This window comes from Panulirus ornatus, chromosome 16, assembly GCF_036320965.1.
Source record: "Panulirus ornatus isolate Po-2019 chromosome 16, ASM3632096v1, whole genome shotgun sequence".
Classification (NCBI taxonomy): domain Eukaryota; kingdom Metazoa; phylum Arthropoda; class Malacostraca; order Decapoda; family Palinuridae; genus Panulirus; species Panulirus ornatus.
The window spans coordinates 2,966,635-2,984,373 of NC_092239.1; the positions used below are offsets into that span (position 1 = coordinate 2,966,635).

The following is a 17,739-nucleotide window of genomic DNA, read 5'->3' on the forward strand; positions in this document are numbered from 1 at the left end:
CCCATAATGTTCAGTCAGAGTATCATGATGGTAAAGGCTATAGACATAATCTCAATAAATATATCAAATATTTCTTTTGCAGTGTGGGAAGTTATGGCCTACAGAGACCTGAAGCTTCAAACATTCATTCCTTGCTGCACCACGTACGAATTTTTTTTACTCTCGATTTCTTCATTATCTTTCATATACCACCATCTGCTGTCTCCACTTCATCCTTTCCCTCCCTCACCCACACTCGTCACATGACCATATTTGTCAGCACCTGTCTTCTGTACCGACCATTCTGTTCTCACTCCCATATCACTTCGTATCCCTCCCGTGCTTCTTGTATCAGTATCGCTAAAGAAATATTCATGAGTAAAGGAATACGAAGAGGGGAAAATGTTTGAGTTTTAGAAGGGGAAAATCTGCCTTTTAAAAAGGGAAAATTGTAGGTGTTAGACGAGATGAGGGGTTAAGCAGATAACAAAATCAATGGTAAAGGAAAAAATGACTTCACTCTGGCGCACCCTCTAATTGTTGGGTATCAAGTGGAATAGATAAAAGACGGGACACAAAACAGCCAGCTCTTGGGAACAAGACAAATTGATATCTAAAGAAGAGGGAAATGGAACCACAACTGCAACGTAGGGTATATGGGTCAAAATTTGAGGTTAGAATAAGAAAGCTGGTAAAAGGAAGAGGAGTGTAGGAGATAGAACTACGAGAAACACTGCAGTTAAGAGATAGAGAGGAGAGTGATCCATCTGCAAACATGTAGGAAGGCCAGGGAAAAAACTAAATGTGAAAGAACAAAGTGAGGAAGGACAGGCAAATGAAGGGAACTTGGAGGTGAAACCATGGTGCCACATGCTCTCATAAAGCTTTTGACGACAACAGAATTTTCCTCCCTCGCTGTGTATGAGAAATTAAGACATGAAAGGATATTACACTACAGTACATCTTGCCTTCCCAGAGCCAGTGTAATAGTCAGAGATATATAAAGGATATGATAGTCGAGGTTTTCAAAGGCTTTAGAAACAGAACAAACAAGCTGGACGATAGAAGAGCAGGCTCAACGGTAACTGATGTACAGCCGCGGGAAACTCGGCCGAACGTTGTAGTTACACCTTGAAACTATCACTATCAATTTTTTTTTAATCTTGTTCCTTGGTGTTGGATTCTAAATGTAATCTGTCCGTCGCACGTGGCTAGCCAGAAGAGGAGTAAAATTAGAGAAACCTTGTATGCTAAAGGAGGGCGTCTGCAGGAGAGCGAGTGTAGAGTAACAAGGGAATCCCCGGGCAGGGGTGAAGCCGACCAAGCAGGGAGGCAGGCGAGCGGACGGCCAGTGCCCTGAGCACCTCACTTAAGACCTAAGTCATGCTCAAGAGGCAGCGTCCTCAAGGATGACCAGCCTATATTAGTCGAGGATTGTGGTCAACAGGTAAATAGTTTTATTCGTTCGCGGATATGCACTAACAAGTTCAAGCTAAGTAAATAAAATTGCTTAGTACACAAACACTACACACACACACACACACACATATATATATATATATATATATATATATATATATATATATATATATATATATATATATATATATATATATATGAAAGATATGTTTTATTATAAAACGAAAAAAGTAACAGGATACTGAAACGGGAGAGAATTTTGCAGTCGTGTTACACCGGCTCACCCCTGTATGAATGTATCATGTATTTACTCCTTGTCTTACGCACACACTCTGGCATAGAGTAAGGTGTGTATGTATACATATATAGGAGTAAATACATGTTACACATGTACAGGGTTAAGAGACGTAACAAACAGATATCAAATAATAATCATCCCAGCCTATGCTAGGTGGACAGCAGAGCTGCTTTTTGCTGGTGACCAGTAAGTCGGTCCTATCGCTGCAGGCCAGCACCACCATCTGAGGACCATAGATGATGCTGGCCAGACTTGATCAGTCCCCAGGATAGATGTAGCTCGCCTGCACCATCGAGGTAGGGGGACCTAGTAGCACTGGAACGCTTGTCAATGTCTGGGCCACATGACAATTGAGTTTCAGAAATCGTGTCGCTTAAGGCATCTCTAAACAAACTGACTTTCTAGACGGTAATGCATGTGATGATGACGGAGCTGAGGGTAAGACAGGCGGCAGCCAGTTGCCGGGTCGTGGAAGTTGACCGTAAAACGGGTCCTCTCTGGTCGTGGTTGAGGAGCGTGGCACAGCTCTCGCCACGTACCGGGAACTCTTATGACCCATTCTCCGACTACAGTTTGAGAAATACAAATAAAAAATTCCTGTCTGCAGGAGCGATCACAAGGCCTGTTTAGGTAGAGGTGACATTACGGGAGGATACAATAACTAATAATAAAAGTGTGGAAAGCTCCACACTCATATGGGCACCCACGTCAGTTATGTGGGGGAGAACCCACATTAAGATGGCGCCCATGGTAGTAATATTAGCAATGCCCAACCAAGCTCGAGACTGCGTGTCCGGTTATTCCTCAGAGTTGCTCGTCATTGCTATCCGCCTGGAGCGATGCATCGCTCCGCTGGTTCTCTGTTCCTCCGCCAGACTGCGCAGCGCATCTGGAGGGTGGGCGGAGGAGCACATGCACCCCACACAGCCCGGCCGCCATCCGCAGTGTTGAGGGATTGAGGCAGTACCCAGAGTCAGTTGTGTTGTGGGCCCAGAGACAGCATATTGTAGGTTTAGGAACGGGATATTCTGGGCCCAGGGCCGAGATGGTGTGGGCTCAAGGGTGGAAGAGGAAGAGTGGAGGATGCGAAGCAAATGGATAGCAGTATAAGATGTAGGTAGAGGATTCCTACGCACATTTTATAATTAAGAATCTTCATCGGAAGTAGATAAATGCACGTTTAAAAATTATCTGCCTTGTCAACAACTACGGTCATTGGCAGGATTATAATGCGTAATGACTGCGAAAAAGAGATCGTGAGACCTTTATAAAACTACTTAATGAATTCGAGTTGACAGAGCGTCATGACCGATAGCCTTCCGGCACAACTGACGGTTTCTTTAAATTTGTTTAAGTACCATTTGCTGTCCTGTGTGCCCAACTGTGATTCACTTTCTTTGTTCTCTTCCACCTTGCTACCACTACCAGACACATCCACAATAGGTGTCTGTATTTTCCAAACACGAGATTATCCCTACGAGGTAAACATGAGATTCCCAGCGTATTCACAAGCTCCCCAAATTCGGAACAAATGACATACAGTGAGCTTACAGAACCCTGTACAGGGTCGTACACTACATCTCTTCAACAACTAACAAGAAACCAGATATTTTCCAACAGCCGTGTTTCCCTTAATATTGCTCACAGCACCCACTCTTTCCGCACACTACCACTGCCCATAGGCCAAGCATGATGCTACATTTGCGTCCTCTTCTCCCGCACAAAACCTGTTTAAATGCATGGGATGCTAATCTGACAGAAAATCAAAAATCCACATTGGTGTATGCACAGTTAGTCCTAAACTTCACTACAGTTCTGCTTGACATCTGTGAAGATTCTCTCAAGACGAAATAGCAAATGACAATTATGCGGAACCCAAGCAGGCTCCCTGCAGACGCTTGTAAGAATAGTGGTTTTTAACACACACACACACACACACACATGAGTACAAATGTACTATAAAATGGACAGAAGTACACTCGCTCAAGCTGGTAAATACGTCGCCCACACACTGCGTGACCTGACAAAAATTCTAGGTCGTCGCGCTACAGTGTTGCCACCTCTCCATCACCCAACCACGCCGCGGAATACTTGTATGACTGGGTTCTGTTTCTGGTTGGGTGTGTTTGACTCTTTTTGAAGACCTGACCTAAAACCTTTGAGCAGATTTATACTAACAATTGCGAACTGAGAAATTATGACATACGGGGTTACTAATATCTGTACATTGAGGTTGCCAATAAATGGTGATGAAGTATATGGATAAGGTCTTTATATTATTTTTTGTTTTGAAAGCAATCTTACTTCATAATACAACTCGCAAGTAAAGAAATGCTGTTCCACACACACACACACACACACACACACACACACACACATTATATATATATATATATATATATATATATATATATATATATATATATATATATATATAATTATGGTGCATTCTAGGACCGTAAGCTCAAGCAAGAGCTGGCATTGTATGAGTGAGTTGCATGTCATACGAAGTTGGCAATGATGATTTACAATAACGTTTCGTATTAATGCTACAAATTCCGGGTCAAATACGTTTCCATAAGGCGAAATTCTTGTTTTTTCTAAACTGGAGATACCGAAACATCATACGGCCGGCTGTTTAGATTCTGCATTCTTCATATTTCTAAATCATTTCATATTAAACATGTTAGTATGTGCCGTCTATTGACGACAACAGAGCGCTAGAGGCCTTTTGTGCACTACAACTAACCCTGAATATCGTCGGTCTAAACAAGGCTGTGATGAATTAGAAATCGGCCACTCGATTTTCATTACACGCTACTTTTACAACTCACCGCCGAGGGAGGGCTTTTATCAGGCAATATCGATTATATATATATATATATATATATATATATATATATATATATATATATATATATATATATATATATATATATATATGAATAAATCATTCCTATCTAGTTGGATTTCGGTGTGACTGGTTGCTGATAATGCAGATCGTACTGCCCCCGGGCAGCAGTGCTCAGGACCCACCTGGAGGCGTCAGGTCCTGGCAGGAGGATGCTCAGGATCCGCCGAGATTGAAATCTTTCCCCACAACGTCCGGGGAGGAACCGGGCGTGACTGCCGAACCATCTTTTTCTCTGTCTACTTTTACTTCACTAATATCTGAGCTTCTCGTCTTCTCCAAGATCACAAACAACTTCGGAAGGACCCAGTGGTTCGATGCTGTCTGAATTTCCCTGTATTCCTCTCGTGGTGGACAAACTAGCGTTCCGGTGGCGGTGGTGTCTTGTGCTCGAACCCGGCGTTGCCTTGGGTCCTGCGGAGCGCGCACCAGAGAGTAGATCAGTAGTTCTCGGCGCTAGAGAGAGAGAGAGAGAGAGAGAGAGAGAGAGAGAGAGAGAGAGAGAGAGAGAGAGAGAGAGAGAGAGAGAGAGTGTGTCCCGGAACCAGTACAACTGGCCTAGGAAGTTGCATAAACAAATTCACCAAGACGAGGCACCAATACTTTATTACACGCGAGGAACTTAACTTTACTAGTCTGGTCAAGGTTCAATTTACTGAATACCTGGATATTGGCTCTACCGGCCATCACACTTTCTAGCTACAGCTGTCTGGAGACCTTTATTGACCGATCTGATACTTCAGACCTCCTGTATAATCCACATACTGGCAACTCTGATACCAGCATGACGGTACGACCCTTGAAGCAAGACGGTACGACCCCTTGGGTATGATGTGCCTGGCCTCCTGTGCGTGTTCCAATGTCATGTCGATCTTTCTCTCTTCCTACGATCAAGATGCAGCCACTGTGACAGCTCTCTCTCTCTCTCTCAACACTTGTTCTTGAGGGAGCAGGCAACATCTTCCTTCTTTACCCCCCTGGCGGCCGCCATGGACAGTCAGCGGCTCTGCTGCAGCCGTTCGTTGCCCTCCGTCAAATTTCTCCTCCACTCCCATCACCACAGCCTCAACTCTCTCCCTCTCCATTCTCCCCACCCCCCTCCCCTCCCCCTCAACATTTCTACTCCTTCCGCACCCTTAAATAAGGCCATATTCATACACTGGAGCTGACGAGTAGTTGACCCAAGTTACGTAATCTATTACCCGTCTGGCCTACATCTTTCCTCAGAACCACACCTGGTAGCGCCTCTCCCTCCCGACAACACCGGTGATGCGACGGAACCTAAACAGTAAACTCTACACAGCAACAAGAAAGTTCTTTCCGTAAATGGATCTTTTCCCCACAGACTTTTTTTTTTTTTAAAAAGATTTTTTTTTACCAAGATCTGGTTTAAACGACAAGACGTTATCGTAGATATTTTTGAGACACCTTTGATCTTCATGGAACAAGGGCGTGTAGTTCTGCCAACTTATGTTAAGAAGACATTGTTGAAAGAAGTTTACGAACTTGACTAAGAACTCTACTGAACTTTGAAGTCGAGCTTTGAACATCTAGTAACGTGAACGTTTGACCTGCAGACCTTAGAGAGGCTTTGAACTTTAATGTCTTCTACTTTAAGTTTTACTGAGAAAAACACAAATCACGTACACGAATGAAGAGATTTATGAGAAAAATATTGATTGAAGCCTTCAAGCTCCCTCCACACACCAAGAGCGAGCCCCTACAACCCCCTCATACCTACACCCCCCCCCCCCCCAGGACTCGACAATAACTACACCATCATACATAAATAAATCAAATCTATTACATTATACCGAGCGTGATGAACTCAGATCCGATTTACCACAAATACAAAATGAATTACATTTAATTTTCCTCATTCGAATTCATTCTCTCTTTCTACGTAATGAATTTGAATGCAGTTATCAATGTTATGGCCATCTGATTAAATGTCAACATTTCGATAGAAACATTGAATGAAAAATGCTCAGAAAATGTATAAAATGGAAACATGAAACAATACGAATGATTTCACTTCTGAACTCTGCTTCTCACGCACAAAACCTAACCACAACATAACACAAAGATCCCTGAGGCCACCGACCCATTTTCGAATCACGTGTTCTTTAGTGATGTACTGATAGGTAACTACACACACACACACACACACACACACACACACACACACACATGACCTTAGGAAGGTCACAGCTCGAAGATACATGTATTCCACTCGTTCCCAACTGCTCTCCAGGTGTCCCTCTACCACTGTCTCCGGGTCTGGAAGATCCTTCTACTCTACTGTCCTCTCTACATCTACTTATATGAGGAGCACAAGCTACTACTGCTACTGTTGCCACGACAGATAACCTCGCTACAGACCATCACGTCTGTGCGCCTCCGTCCTGCCACCACACGTGCGCACACGTCGTCAGATGCACGTGGTTCCGCGCATGGTAACGGGTGACGGGAGCGGTGCTTGGAGAGACTCCTCGCCCACACCCAGCAGGTGCAGCGGCAGGAGCAAGGGAGTGGTCTGCCTCAGGAGGAGACAAGGGCGCCCCCGGGGCCCAGCTGGGGTCACTGTCCCCGTATGGAGTTCCCCTCCCCGGGTACCACTGCCTCATTCCCCACTTCGCCCCAACACCGCTTGCTTGCCAGCCTTCCGCTAAGCATCTCACTCAGTCTAATCAGACCGTCAGAACCCTTGCATTTCCCTACCATCATTCTTGTCTACCTACCTACGTATCTACCTACCTGGCCCTCGACCTGAAAGTCTACCTACGTGTCCCTCTCTCTCCCCCTCTGCCCGTGGGGCTCGGTGGCCAGAGAGAGTGTTGCCCCACGGGGTCGCTAGGAATATCATTCAGGTCAGACATTGAACCACTTTTCATGGCCGAGAGAGAGGGAGAGAGAGAGAGAGAGAGAGAGAGAGAGAGAGAGAGAGAGAGAGAGAGAGAGAGAGAGAGAGAGAGAGAGAGAGACGGCCAGCTTCGTCGACAAGGAAGGGGGGTCTGGTCGATCAGTCTTGGCAGATCTCCCACACTCGGGTTGCGACCATCTCCTCCTGCACGTCTGTCATTATCAAGGTCGGCTTTTGTTTGCGCCTGGACTTCGAGTCGCCTCGTCCATACGAATCTGAGAGAAACTTCCCCACAGAAGGAGCCTTCCCAAGAGAGGGATCTCCCCCACAGAGGGGCCTTCCCCAGAGAGGGATCTCCGCTACAGAGGGACATGGTGGTGTGGTGGTGGTGTGGTCGTGTGGTGGTGGTCCTTCCCCAAAGAGGAATCCTTCCAGAGTCGCATTATATTGGTTTGCGTCTTGACCCTTCTAGGGGAACTTTCTAATCTCAGGTCTGTCTGTCTTGTCCTGAGACTAATCCGTCCCAGGACTATCCCGTCCCAAGTCTGCCCATGGACGCCACATTCCTTCGCGCAACACCTGAACGTCGCTGTGATGCTCAGAGACCATCTGGTTGTGGGTCTCATCCAACAGCCCCGTTGTTATTGCACCTCTCTCTCTCTCTCTCTCTCTCTCTCTCTCTCTCTCTCTCTCTCTCTCTCTCTCCCGTGTGAGCTAACATCTCGGCGGCAGTCAAATTTCACTCCATTGGGGCCCCCAAGTAGCTGTCCTTTTTCTACCCCCACCCACACGTGGGCTGCTGGAATCTTCCTATCCCACACATCCCACTCGGCCACACATGATTCACGCGACTCGTTTTCCGTCACTCAGTGTCTTCGTGCTGGTGAGGGGTACCCCCTGGCCCTACCTAATGCCTGACTCTCATGGCAAGTACTCATGTGTTTTTACCCCCCACTCCACACACCCCCCCCCCCACCTTCAGCTGCCAATTTTCTGTCCATTACTTCACGAGACGAACGCCTCCCTATTTGTCACTGGTGAGCAGCAGTCCCCTATTACCAACGGCAGGCTCACCCCTTTACTACGAACCCATGGTAAAGCCTTAGCGAATCCGGGCCACACCTTAGCTTTCCTTGGCTCTCTGCCATGGAGTTAACACACCTGCCGCTGTCTCGTGATACCATCCACACTCATCACCTAAACTCATTTAAGGTGGAACTAAACCTTGGATGACTGTGTGTGTGTGTGTGTGTGTGTGTGTGTGTGTGTGTGTGTGTGTGTACGTATACGTGGGGCTCTGAACCAGCGCTGTTATCGAGCGTCTAGTTAGGGGACTGAAGTGCTCTGGAGTCAGAGAGAGAGAGAGAGAGAGAGAGAGAGAGAGAGAGAGAGAGAGAGAGAGAGAGAGAGAGTCTAGTCACTCACGAACGAGTACCTGCGACGAGTTTCTGCCAGAGGATAGGGCTGGCTGGCGTGTAGTGCTCACAGCACGAACACCTACCTACAGCTGACGAGGAACGACGAGTCGTGCGAGTGACGTGTTGCCAAGTATCGCGTGCGAGTGCACGGCGGTGCACCGAACGCAGCCAGCAGCCCACACGTGTGTGGGTGTTGTCGTGTGAGGCAGGAAGTGACCACAAAAGAATAATAATCAATGTTTCTCTCGCTTTTTCTACGACGACAAATATTCTGAAGATGTATACAGGGACGTGGGACGGTGTGGTGGATCTTCCCTCCCACCACGCCGCAGGCGAGGGGCTCAGAACCTCTACTTAGGTAAACAAAGGTCTGCCATGGCCTTTGACCTGATCCTTGAGGGTCAGGTCAGAGGGGGCGGGCCGTCCTAACCGAGGGTTGCACCGTCGACCTCCAAAAGGGCCCGACAAGCAAGCCTTGACCTTGGGAAGTGGCGCTGTTGTTGGCACGGTGATCGACCCGCCCTTGAAACACCGTGACAACACCCGTGTGATGCCCACTAGCCTCTGCCAACACCCGTGTGATGCCCAGTAGCCTCTGCCAACACCCGTGTGATGCCCAGTAGCCTCTGCCAACACCCGTGTGATGTCCAATAACCTCTGCCAACACCCGCGTGATGCCCAGTAGCCTCTGCCAACACCCGTAACCTCTGTCGATGTTTCTGTTGGCAGATTTCCCTCTTGCCAAAGACGGGACAAAAAAAAAATAAACTGGCAAATCTTCAACTACACACCCACACACCTGGGTTCGCCTGAGGTGTGTGTGTGTGTGTGTGTGTGTCTGTGTGTGTGTGTGTGTGTGTGTGACACACGTAGGAGTAAAGACCTAATACATATAAAAGCTGAGAGACAAGGCAACACGAGTATAAGACTTACTCCCCTTAAAACACATATAGTGATCACACACACACACACACACACACGCACACACACACAAAGGTACACATGTTCGTGTAAACACTCACACACATACCTCACGTTCGTAAATGTGTATACAACGTCCGGATACGTGGGAGTATTGTTCGGATGGGCACGCAAACTGTTTCCGGATACATGTTTACCAAGTTTACTTGGTCCGGATACGTCCGGATACGGGTAAGGGCGCTCGGCCCACAGTGGTGCACCGGCTCCCACGGTGGCTGCATGGGGGAGGGGAGAGGGGGGAGTGTGATGGTGGAGGGTGAGGGTGGGAGGGGGGGGTGCGTTATTGCCTGAGGTGACCATGGGATGGGGGAGGAGGGGGATGTGTGTGTGTGTGTGTGTGTGTGTGTGTGTTCACAGGCCCTGCGGTTAACTCCTCCACCTCCCATCCCCACCACCACCTTGACCTTGGAAGACCTTGGAGTGTCTTGCATGAGAGAGAGAGAGAGAGAGAGAGAGAGAGAGAGAGAGAGAGAGAGAGAGAGAGAGAGAGAGAGAGAGAGAGAGAGAGAGAGAGAGAGGTACGTATTTAAGACAATATATGTCCATGAGCTAGTGTGTGTGTGTGTGTGTGTGTGTGTGTGTGTGTGTGTGTGTGTATCCTTTGTTTCACAACACTGTTGTCCTCCGCCGTCAGGCTCATGACGTAGTTATCTTCCTTGGGTTCACACGAAGCACCTGCAGGACACGTGTCCAGTCTCCTCCACAGTGCTGCTGCTTTGAACCAAAACGATGAAGACATCTATCTCTATCTATCTATCTATCTATCTATCTATCTATCTATCTATCTATCTATCAATAACTATACATGTATAATTTCTAGTTCAGTTTGCCGTCTCTCATTGCAAAAGTTCCCACCGCACTACCGCTCCTTACTTGGTCTTATAACGCTATCGTTTTCCTAGGATCAATCTTTGAGTTCCAGAGAGAGAGAGAGAGAGAGAGAGAGAGAGAGAGAGAGAGAGAGAGAGAGAGTAGGGTAGTAGCAGAATGGTAAACTGCCGTATGCAACACCAGCGAAAATATCACGTGAGGAAACCTGAAGAGCAACTGCGAGTGGAGGAAATATCATCCTTCCCCACCCAGCTCCCTCAACCATGTCAACACCATCACCCACCCCACACACACACCCACCATCACCCCACACACACACCCACCATCACCCCACACACACACACACACCATCACCCCACATCAACAACCTTCCTCCCTCCTCCCCTCTCCCACCGTCAGGCCAACCACATCCTCCCCACCGTCAGGCCAACCCCTTCCTCCCCACCGTCAAGCCAACCCCTTCCTCCCCACCGTCAGGCCAACCCCATCCTCCCCACCGTCAGGCCAACCCCTTCCTCCCCACCGTGTTGAAGGCACAGCTTCCCCCAGGGGCAGCAGAGACCTGCTGACTAGAAAAAGTCCGCTAGTTCCTTGTTTCTGAGACAGCAAACACTCGACCGACCAGCTTGGGCTACCCATAACCGACCAGCTTGGTCTACCCATAACACAGTCCTACATGCTATAGCTATGGAGGCCGTAAATATAGCTACGAGATAAACGAAGCAACCACAAGCTGTTTTCTATCCCCTTTAACTTCCTGCTGGTGACGTAAAACACGATCCACCTCCTCCACAGACCAAACAGAACGTCTGTCTGGACGTGGAACCTTTGAGTTAAAAAAAACAACAACAGAAATGCTTATACAGCGAATGGTCAAAGCTTTTCCTTATTTACTTACCAGCACTGGCAGTAGGTAGACGGAGTCTGTAAACACAGACCCGGCCATCAACAGCTTGAGAATCGTTATAGCGAGACGGCGTAACAGCCCAGCGGTAACAGTGGTCTCATGCCACGAAATAAACAAACACAAACGGATCTTAATGAGCTCGTGTGTGTGTGTGTGTGTGTGTGTGTGTGTGTGTGTGTGTGTGTGTGTGGAGGGAGGGGAGGGAAGGGTGGATGAAAGCAACACTACTTGAAGCAACTCAAGAGAGCCGAGAAGCTATCAAGTGGTTGTTTTATATATTCAGTAACACATTCCTGGTCCTGCAACACTCGCTAACAGTTACGTTGGCTGAGTGGCTACACGGTCGACACGGTAACTTAAACCCACGGGATCGTGTTTGAGCCGGGGGAACAATGTAAGAATGGTCGTCCTAGCACGACCCTTGGAGCACGACGTTACGACTCTTGAGCACGACGGCACGACCCTTAAGCATGACGATACGACCCTTTGAGCACGACGTTACAACCCTTGGAGGTTATGATGATTCGACGTTCAAGACCTGACCCATAAGATGAGGTAGGGAGGGGGCACGGCTTCGACACCCACACGTTCCCCTCCGCCTCAAGCCGGTGCTTCGTCGCCACTTACCACATCATCAACCCCTCCCGTCCATTGGAGCAGAATCGTATACACGTATCTGTACTTTTGACGGTGCAACACCGTGCTAGCGGTGGCGTGGCTGACGGTGCGCGAGGGAGGCAAGTGGGCCACGGCAGGTGGTGATGTTAGAGGCCCGGGGCCCCGAGGAGGGAGGGACGCCCTCGAGTGCGCTCCGGCCCTTCCGTACGGTACTCATGACGGAGGTGAACACCGCTGACTCTCTGATGCGACTCGTTCTTCACGGGTGAACGCCGGGCTTCATCATTAAGTCCTCCTCTGGGAAGCTCTTATACCGTTACCTCGTCAGCAGACGGACTGACGCTTCTTGTTCCCCCTCAACCCCCCAAACATCTCTACTTTCCTTCTCCTGTCTCTAAGGCAGATAACCTCGTCATGGACCATCAGGTCTCCTCCCCACGTACTCGTGTACATGGGTATGCCTCCCTTGTCTTTGTCTTACACCCCCTTCTCTATTCTTGTTCGTTCCGCTGCGAACCAGTTCTTGGAAGACCTCAAGCGTGGTGCTATGATCTGAGGGCCTCTCCCCCCCTCTCACGCCCTCCTACCAGACGATAACTGTAGTCTGGTGCATCCCCAGAGCGATCGTGTTGGGGGAACTTGGTCCGGTCCCTCACACGTGGGGAGCTGGTTTGTTTGGTCTTCAGGTCCTTCACACGGGAGGAACTAGTCTGTTTGGTCTCCAGGTCCTTCACACGGGGGGTAAACTGGTCTGTTTGGTCTCAAGGTCCTTCAGGTGGAGACTCAGGCTGTGGCTCAACACCATCCTGACCATGGCAGGTGGGGAGGCTTCGACCATAACTTCCTCCTCCTCCTCCTCATCATCATCATCATTACAGATAATCATCAGGTCTGAATGACACCCATGTATCTCATGCCGGTTGACTCAGGTCATTATTTCAAGAGTGACTCGTGCACGTCACCAGCACAGGTATGTTCCTGGTAGTACAAGTAACGAGGTGAAGACAAGAGAAAAATAAAAGGTCACACACGCAGTAAACGTAGGTACAAAGACATCAGGCACCAGGTCAAGACCAGGTGGAACACAGGTCACGGACACAGTGAGCTGTGTGCCACGTCCCGGGTGACTGTAGGAGGAGCAACAGTGAGGCCGAAGCGAAGCCGTGAACGTCTGACCCACTGGCCCGGGCCTGGCTGCTTCCGCTGCTGGTAATGGTGGTGCCGCCCAGGGCCGGCCCTATAGCCTTTTCGGGGGGGGGCCCCTTCACCCATTAAACACCCATCCCCGTAAATCATGAGCTTTATGGGAGGCCCTGGGGTACGCCCCAGGAAGAAAAAAAAAAAAAATGAGAATTCATGGTGTTTGCGAGAGCATTTCCTACTTTCTGAATCCTGCCACATGACGGTCAGAACCAGGGATCGGTACCCCTTGGAGTAGGGGCCCTAGGCCCTGAGCGTTTAGGAAGGGCCGTCCCTGAATTGCCGCCTTCCTGGTGTACCTGGGGGAAATGTTGTCCCTGACCCTGTACCGACCAGTCATTGAGCCACAAGTCCATGTTTGCATCCGCGACTCTGGTTGACGAAGCAGCAATTCACTCAGGAATTGGTAACTCAACCACACACTAGTCTTACAAATGTTTATATGCTATTTTTTGCGCTTCTATATACACATGAAGTTTACACAAATTTATCAATATTCTTATATCAACATGCAAATCACCGCGACTTAGAACTATTATATCGAAGATCACAAGTCAGTCCTTACAACCGTTTTCTCTATATATCGAATCGATAAGAGAGAATAGTTTCCTGATATTTGAAGATAAACTAAAGGAACTATTGACGGTGTAAATCTACGAAATAATGTATTACGTACACCGAAGAAATTGCTGACGTTGCAGACTACAGACTACAAAAATTATTGGAGACAAATAAAAGGATATTTCTTTATCCAGTATTAGATTGTGATCTGTCCTTCTCACTCAGTGACGTCACTTGAAGAGGTAAACAAAAGGTAAATAGATGACTTCGCGATTAACATTAGATGCTGCGCAACTTAAAGGCAACCCAATGACTCAGCACTGGTGTCGGTATACCAATTTGCAACACACACACACACACACACACACACACACACACATTCACAAAAGAGGTTGAGTGCATCGTGTATTTCTGGACTGCCATCTAGAAAGCATTTGACACTGTGCTATACAGAGGTTGGTATAGAAGCTGGATTTTCAGGAAGGAATATGGGAAAGATTTCTCCGATAAACAGATGATAATCTCAGTACAAGGGAACACAGGACACATCAAGGAAGCCAACCTGAAATGGGTTGGGGGTTCACTAATGGCGTCCCGCAAGGCTCGTTCCTGGGACAATGACTGCTCCTCTCCGTCTCTCTAGATGACTTGCCAGAACTGGACTCCTGCCTGAACATATTTGCGGATGATGCCGAAGCGATGACAAAGGAAGCAAAAGAGATTAGGAGGATTGCATCAGCTCACGTGGGTACCTAAAATAAAACACCTCCAAAGTCCATGAAATTCAGCCTATATGCAAATGAAGATGGGATGAAGTGGATGACTGCGATATGAATATCATCTATCAGGAACTATAGTGTGAGACTTGGTAGACTTCCACATAAGGAACAATGCAAAGGAGATTAATTGTCTCTTGGCAGATCTACATCAGAATTACATCCGAGGACATGATAAGGATATATTCAGCATAAAGTTCTCTAGTTTGGTTATTCAACTTGAAGAAGCGCGAGAGAACTAATACAGAAGGTACAGCGAAAGTCTGCAAATATGGTACTAAAACTGATAAAACTGAGCTACAGCGAGACGTTAAAATGTGTCCACATTTGAAGAGAGAAGAGTAAGGAATGATTCATTCACAGTTTTTCAAGTTTGTAATCCAATTCAACGATGTCAGAAGTGAACAGTTTTTCGAAAGAAGCAACGATAAAACATCCAGAAGCATGAAAATAAGGGATAAATGAATAAAAAAACACAAAGGACATTTGTAGTATTAGTGCGAGAAAGGAATACAACAAGTAGTTAAGCTGTAAATGTTGACAACGTACGAAGAGTTCAAAAAGTCGTATGAAGGAAAAAGATCAAAAGATGTGACTCCACGAGTGTCGGAGAACTCACTCCCCGTACGGTGCAAATCAGAAATTACGTTATACACACATCTATAAACACACAAAAATCTACACACGTTCTACACCGATCTACGTGGCAGGGGTTGAGGCTGTGCTGCGGTCTTTTACCCTACGCTCACCTCACCTCTGCTCCCATCATCCCTCAAGCCCCCAACCCTCCCACCTTCCTCATGCCTGAAGCTCCACCCTTTCTACAATTCTCCCTTTGTCCCTGACTGTTGCCTTTCCCAACAGACCCCCGGCAAGACTCAGGCTCGGCAGAGCAAAACCACGAGCGGGGGACATCCATACGAAAACATGAAATTAGTCTTTTATGTTCACATTTTCCTTACGTAGCTTTTCCTTTGTTCTTTTCCTTCAAGACTGTTTCTTGCCGATTTGGGTTTTGTTTCCGTCCCGAAGAAGGGATGGACCATGGGTCCGGCTGGCTGGCTAAGCCCATGGCTCTGGCAGGTGTCCAGCAATCAATACACTACTGCCTCAGGTCACCTTCAGGTCACACCACGGACCTTACACTCCTACCCATCCATCAATGAACCACATCTCATACATCAATGACACCGAGAAAGTTTGAAATCCTCCAGACGCATCATTTCATATCCGTTAAGAGACAATGACTGATAAATGTGAACAAAAATTTTGATTCGTCTGAAGATTTTATGATTCATTTTGTGATCGAGGTTCTTTAATATTCATCCTGACGTCGAATGTCTGAGTGTGTCTCCCTCTGAGCCTTCTCGAAGGTGACCGACCAATCTATCACGTTGATGGACGTCCACTCTCACAAACTCGGACGGTGGGACGAAGAGGAGTTTACGACGGGAACCAAAAAAAAAAAAAAAAAAAAAAGAAAGCACCGTAACCAAAAGCTGCAGCGATCAACACGGAAGAAGAGCCGCTTGAAGACAAGGGCGCGACGGTCGCCGCTATTACTAACCCTTCAGGGGGACGACCCCACACCCACACACCCCCCCAGCTCCCATCATAATCTTCTGCCCATCAGAGCACGTCTCATCCCTCACCCCATCATCACACACTTTATAAATTCGTCGACGATCACGTTATTTCCTGCGTTACTGAATACCGTAGGTGACATCACTACACCAGAAGGAGGAGGAGGAAGAACAAGGTTTGGTGGGAGGGCACTTACCGCTCTCCTCATGACGGCTTGCCGGTGTCTCGCCTCGCCTCCCGAGACCGTCGCATATATACCGGACTTCGAGGTGCCATCTTCTCAGTTTTTAATCTCGATCGCTAGTCGAGGTCCAAGCACCTGGACAGTTACCATCAACTCTCAATTCACAATGGAAGATCTACGCGTCCTTTCGCAACATAACAAGACCGCAAGTTGGTGTCAAATGTCTCAGTATAAACATCACATGCCAACTGCTCAAGTGCCCTCGATGACCGCCCGGGCCAGCTCGCTCATTATTTCCCCAGTATGAACAAAAGACGACGTCACTCCCCATCGGTCGACCATCTCATATCCTAAAACCCAGCTCATCTTATGACCGACAAACCAAATTAAATCATCGTAGATGTAGTGTGTAAATATTCGAACTCAAGCGACTGTCTTAGCTCAGGGTCTCGTATGCACTCGGGTAAAAAAAAATATCTGCCTCATGATTGTTATTTTTTTCTAATGCCGTGTTCCCAAGCCCAACTGCCACGTCTCTTCCAAGGGTTTCCCCAGTTGCGACCCGGGGAAGAAGCTACTTGTATATACTCCCATTCCTCCTGCCTGACCAAGGCTGGTTGATTCAATAGTTCAGGCCGCACGGGGGTAAAATAGTTCCAGTGGGAAAATCTAATCATGTGAGACTTTTGGTTCGGACCGGTTCTGCCCGGGTGGAGAGAGAGAGAGAGAGAGAGAGAGAGAGAGAGAGAGAGAGAGAGAGAGAGAGAGAGAGAGAGAGAGAGAGAGAGAGAGACTTTAGTATACAGGAATGCCAAGAGCTTAAACGGAAATTTGTACTGAAATGACGCTGTACGGAGCCACACCATTACCGCCAGGGAGGGAGGGAGAGAGGGAGGAGGAGAAGAATGTGTGGCACATCGACAGCAACACAGCCAGTACCCAGCTGCTGTTTGACGGATCACTACCTGCGCAGCGTTGAGGTCACCCGCGTTAAACCGACGCTCGACGGTGAGTAATATCTTGACCAAGACCCGACGGAGGAAGGATACGGCCGTGAGGGTAACCCAGTGCGGGAGTACATGGTAGTGTGAGTATGGGTGGGGGGATCTGATGAATGAGTGAGGTGCCTGGCAGCAGCGACGAAGATGAGAAGAAAAACCTTCTCGATGCGCAGTGGTGACTTGGAACTTTTGGTTTAATTATGTAAGG

At 47.8% G+C, this 17,739-nt stretch overlaps 1 protein-coding gene across 1 annotated transcript in view; it reads right to left on the bottom strand.

Moving 5' to 3' along the window:
• LOC139754041 (uncharacterized) overlaps positions 1-16,686 on the bottom strand; it is a 20,360-nt gene extending 3,674 nt beyond the window's left edge. The window contains exon 1 of the mRNA XM_071671029.1: positions 16,543-16,686. Within this exon, the coding sequence (XP_071527130.1) occupies positions 16,543-16,554 (12 nt within the window). The 5' untranslated portion in view covers positions 16,555-16,686. The remainder of the gene's footprint in view (positions 1-16,542) is intronic.
• Between the last annotated feature and the right edge of the window lie 1,053 nt (positions 16,687-17,739).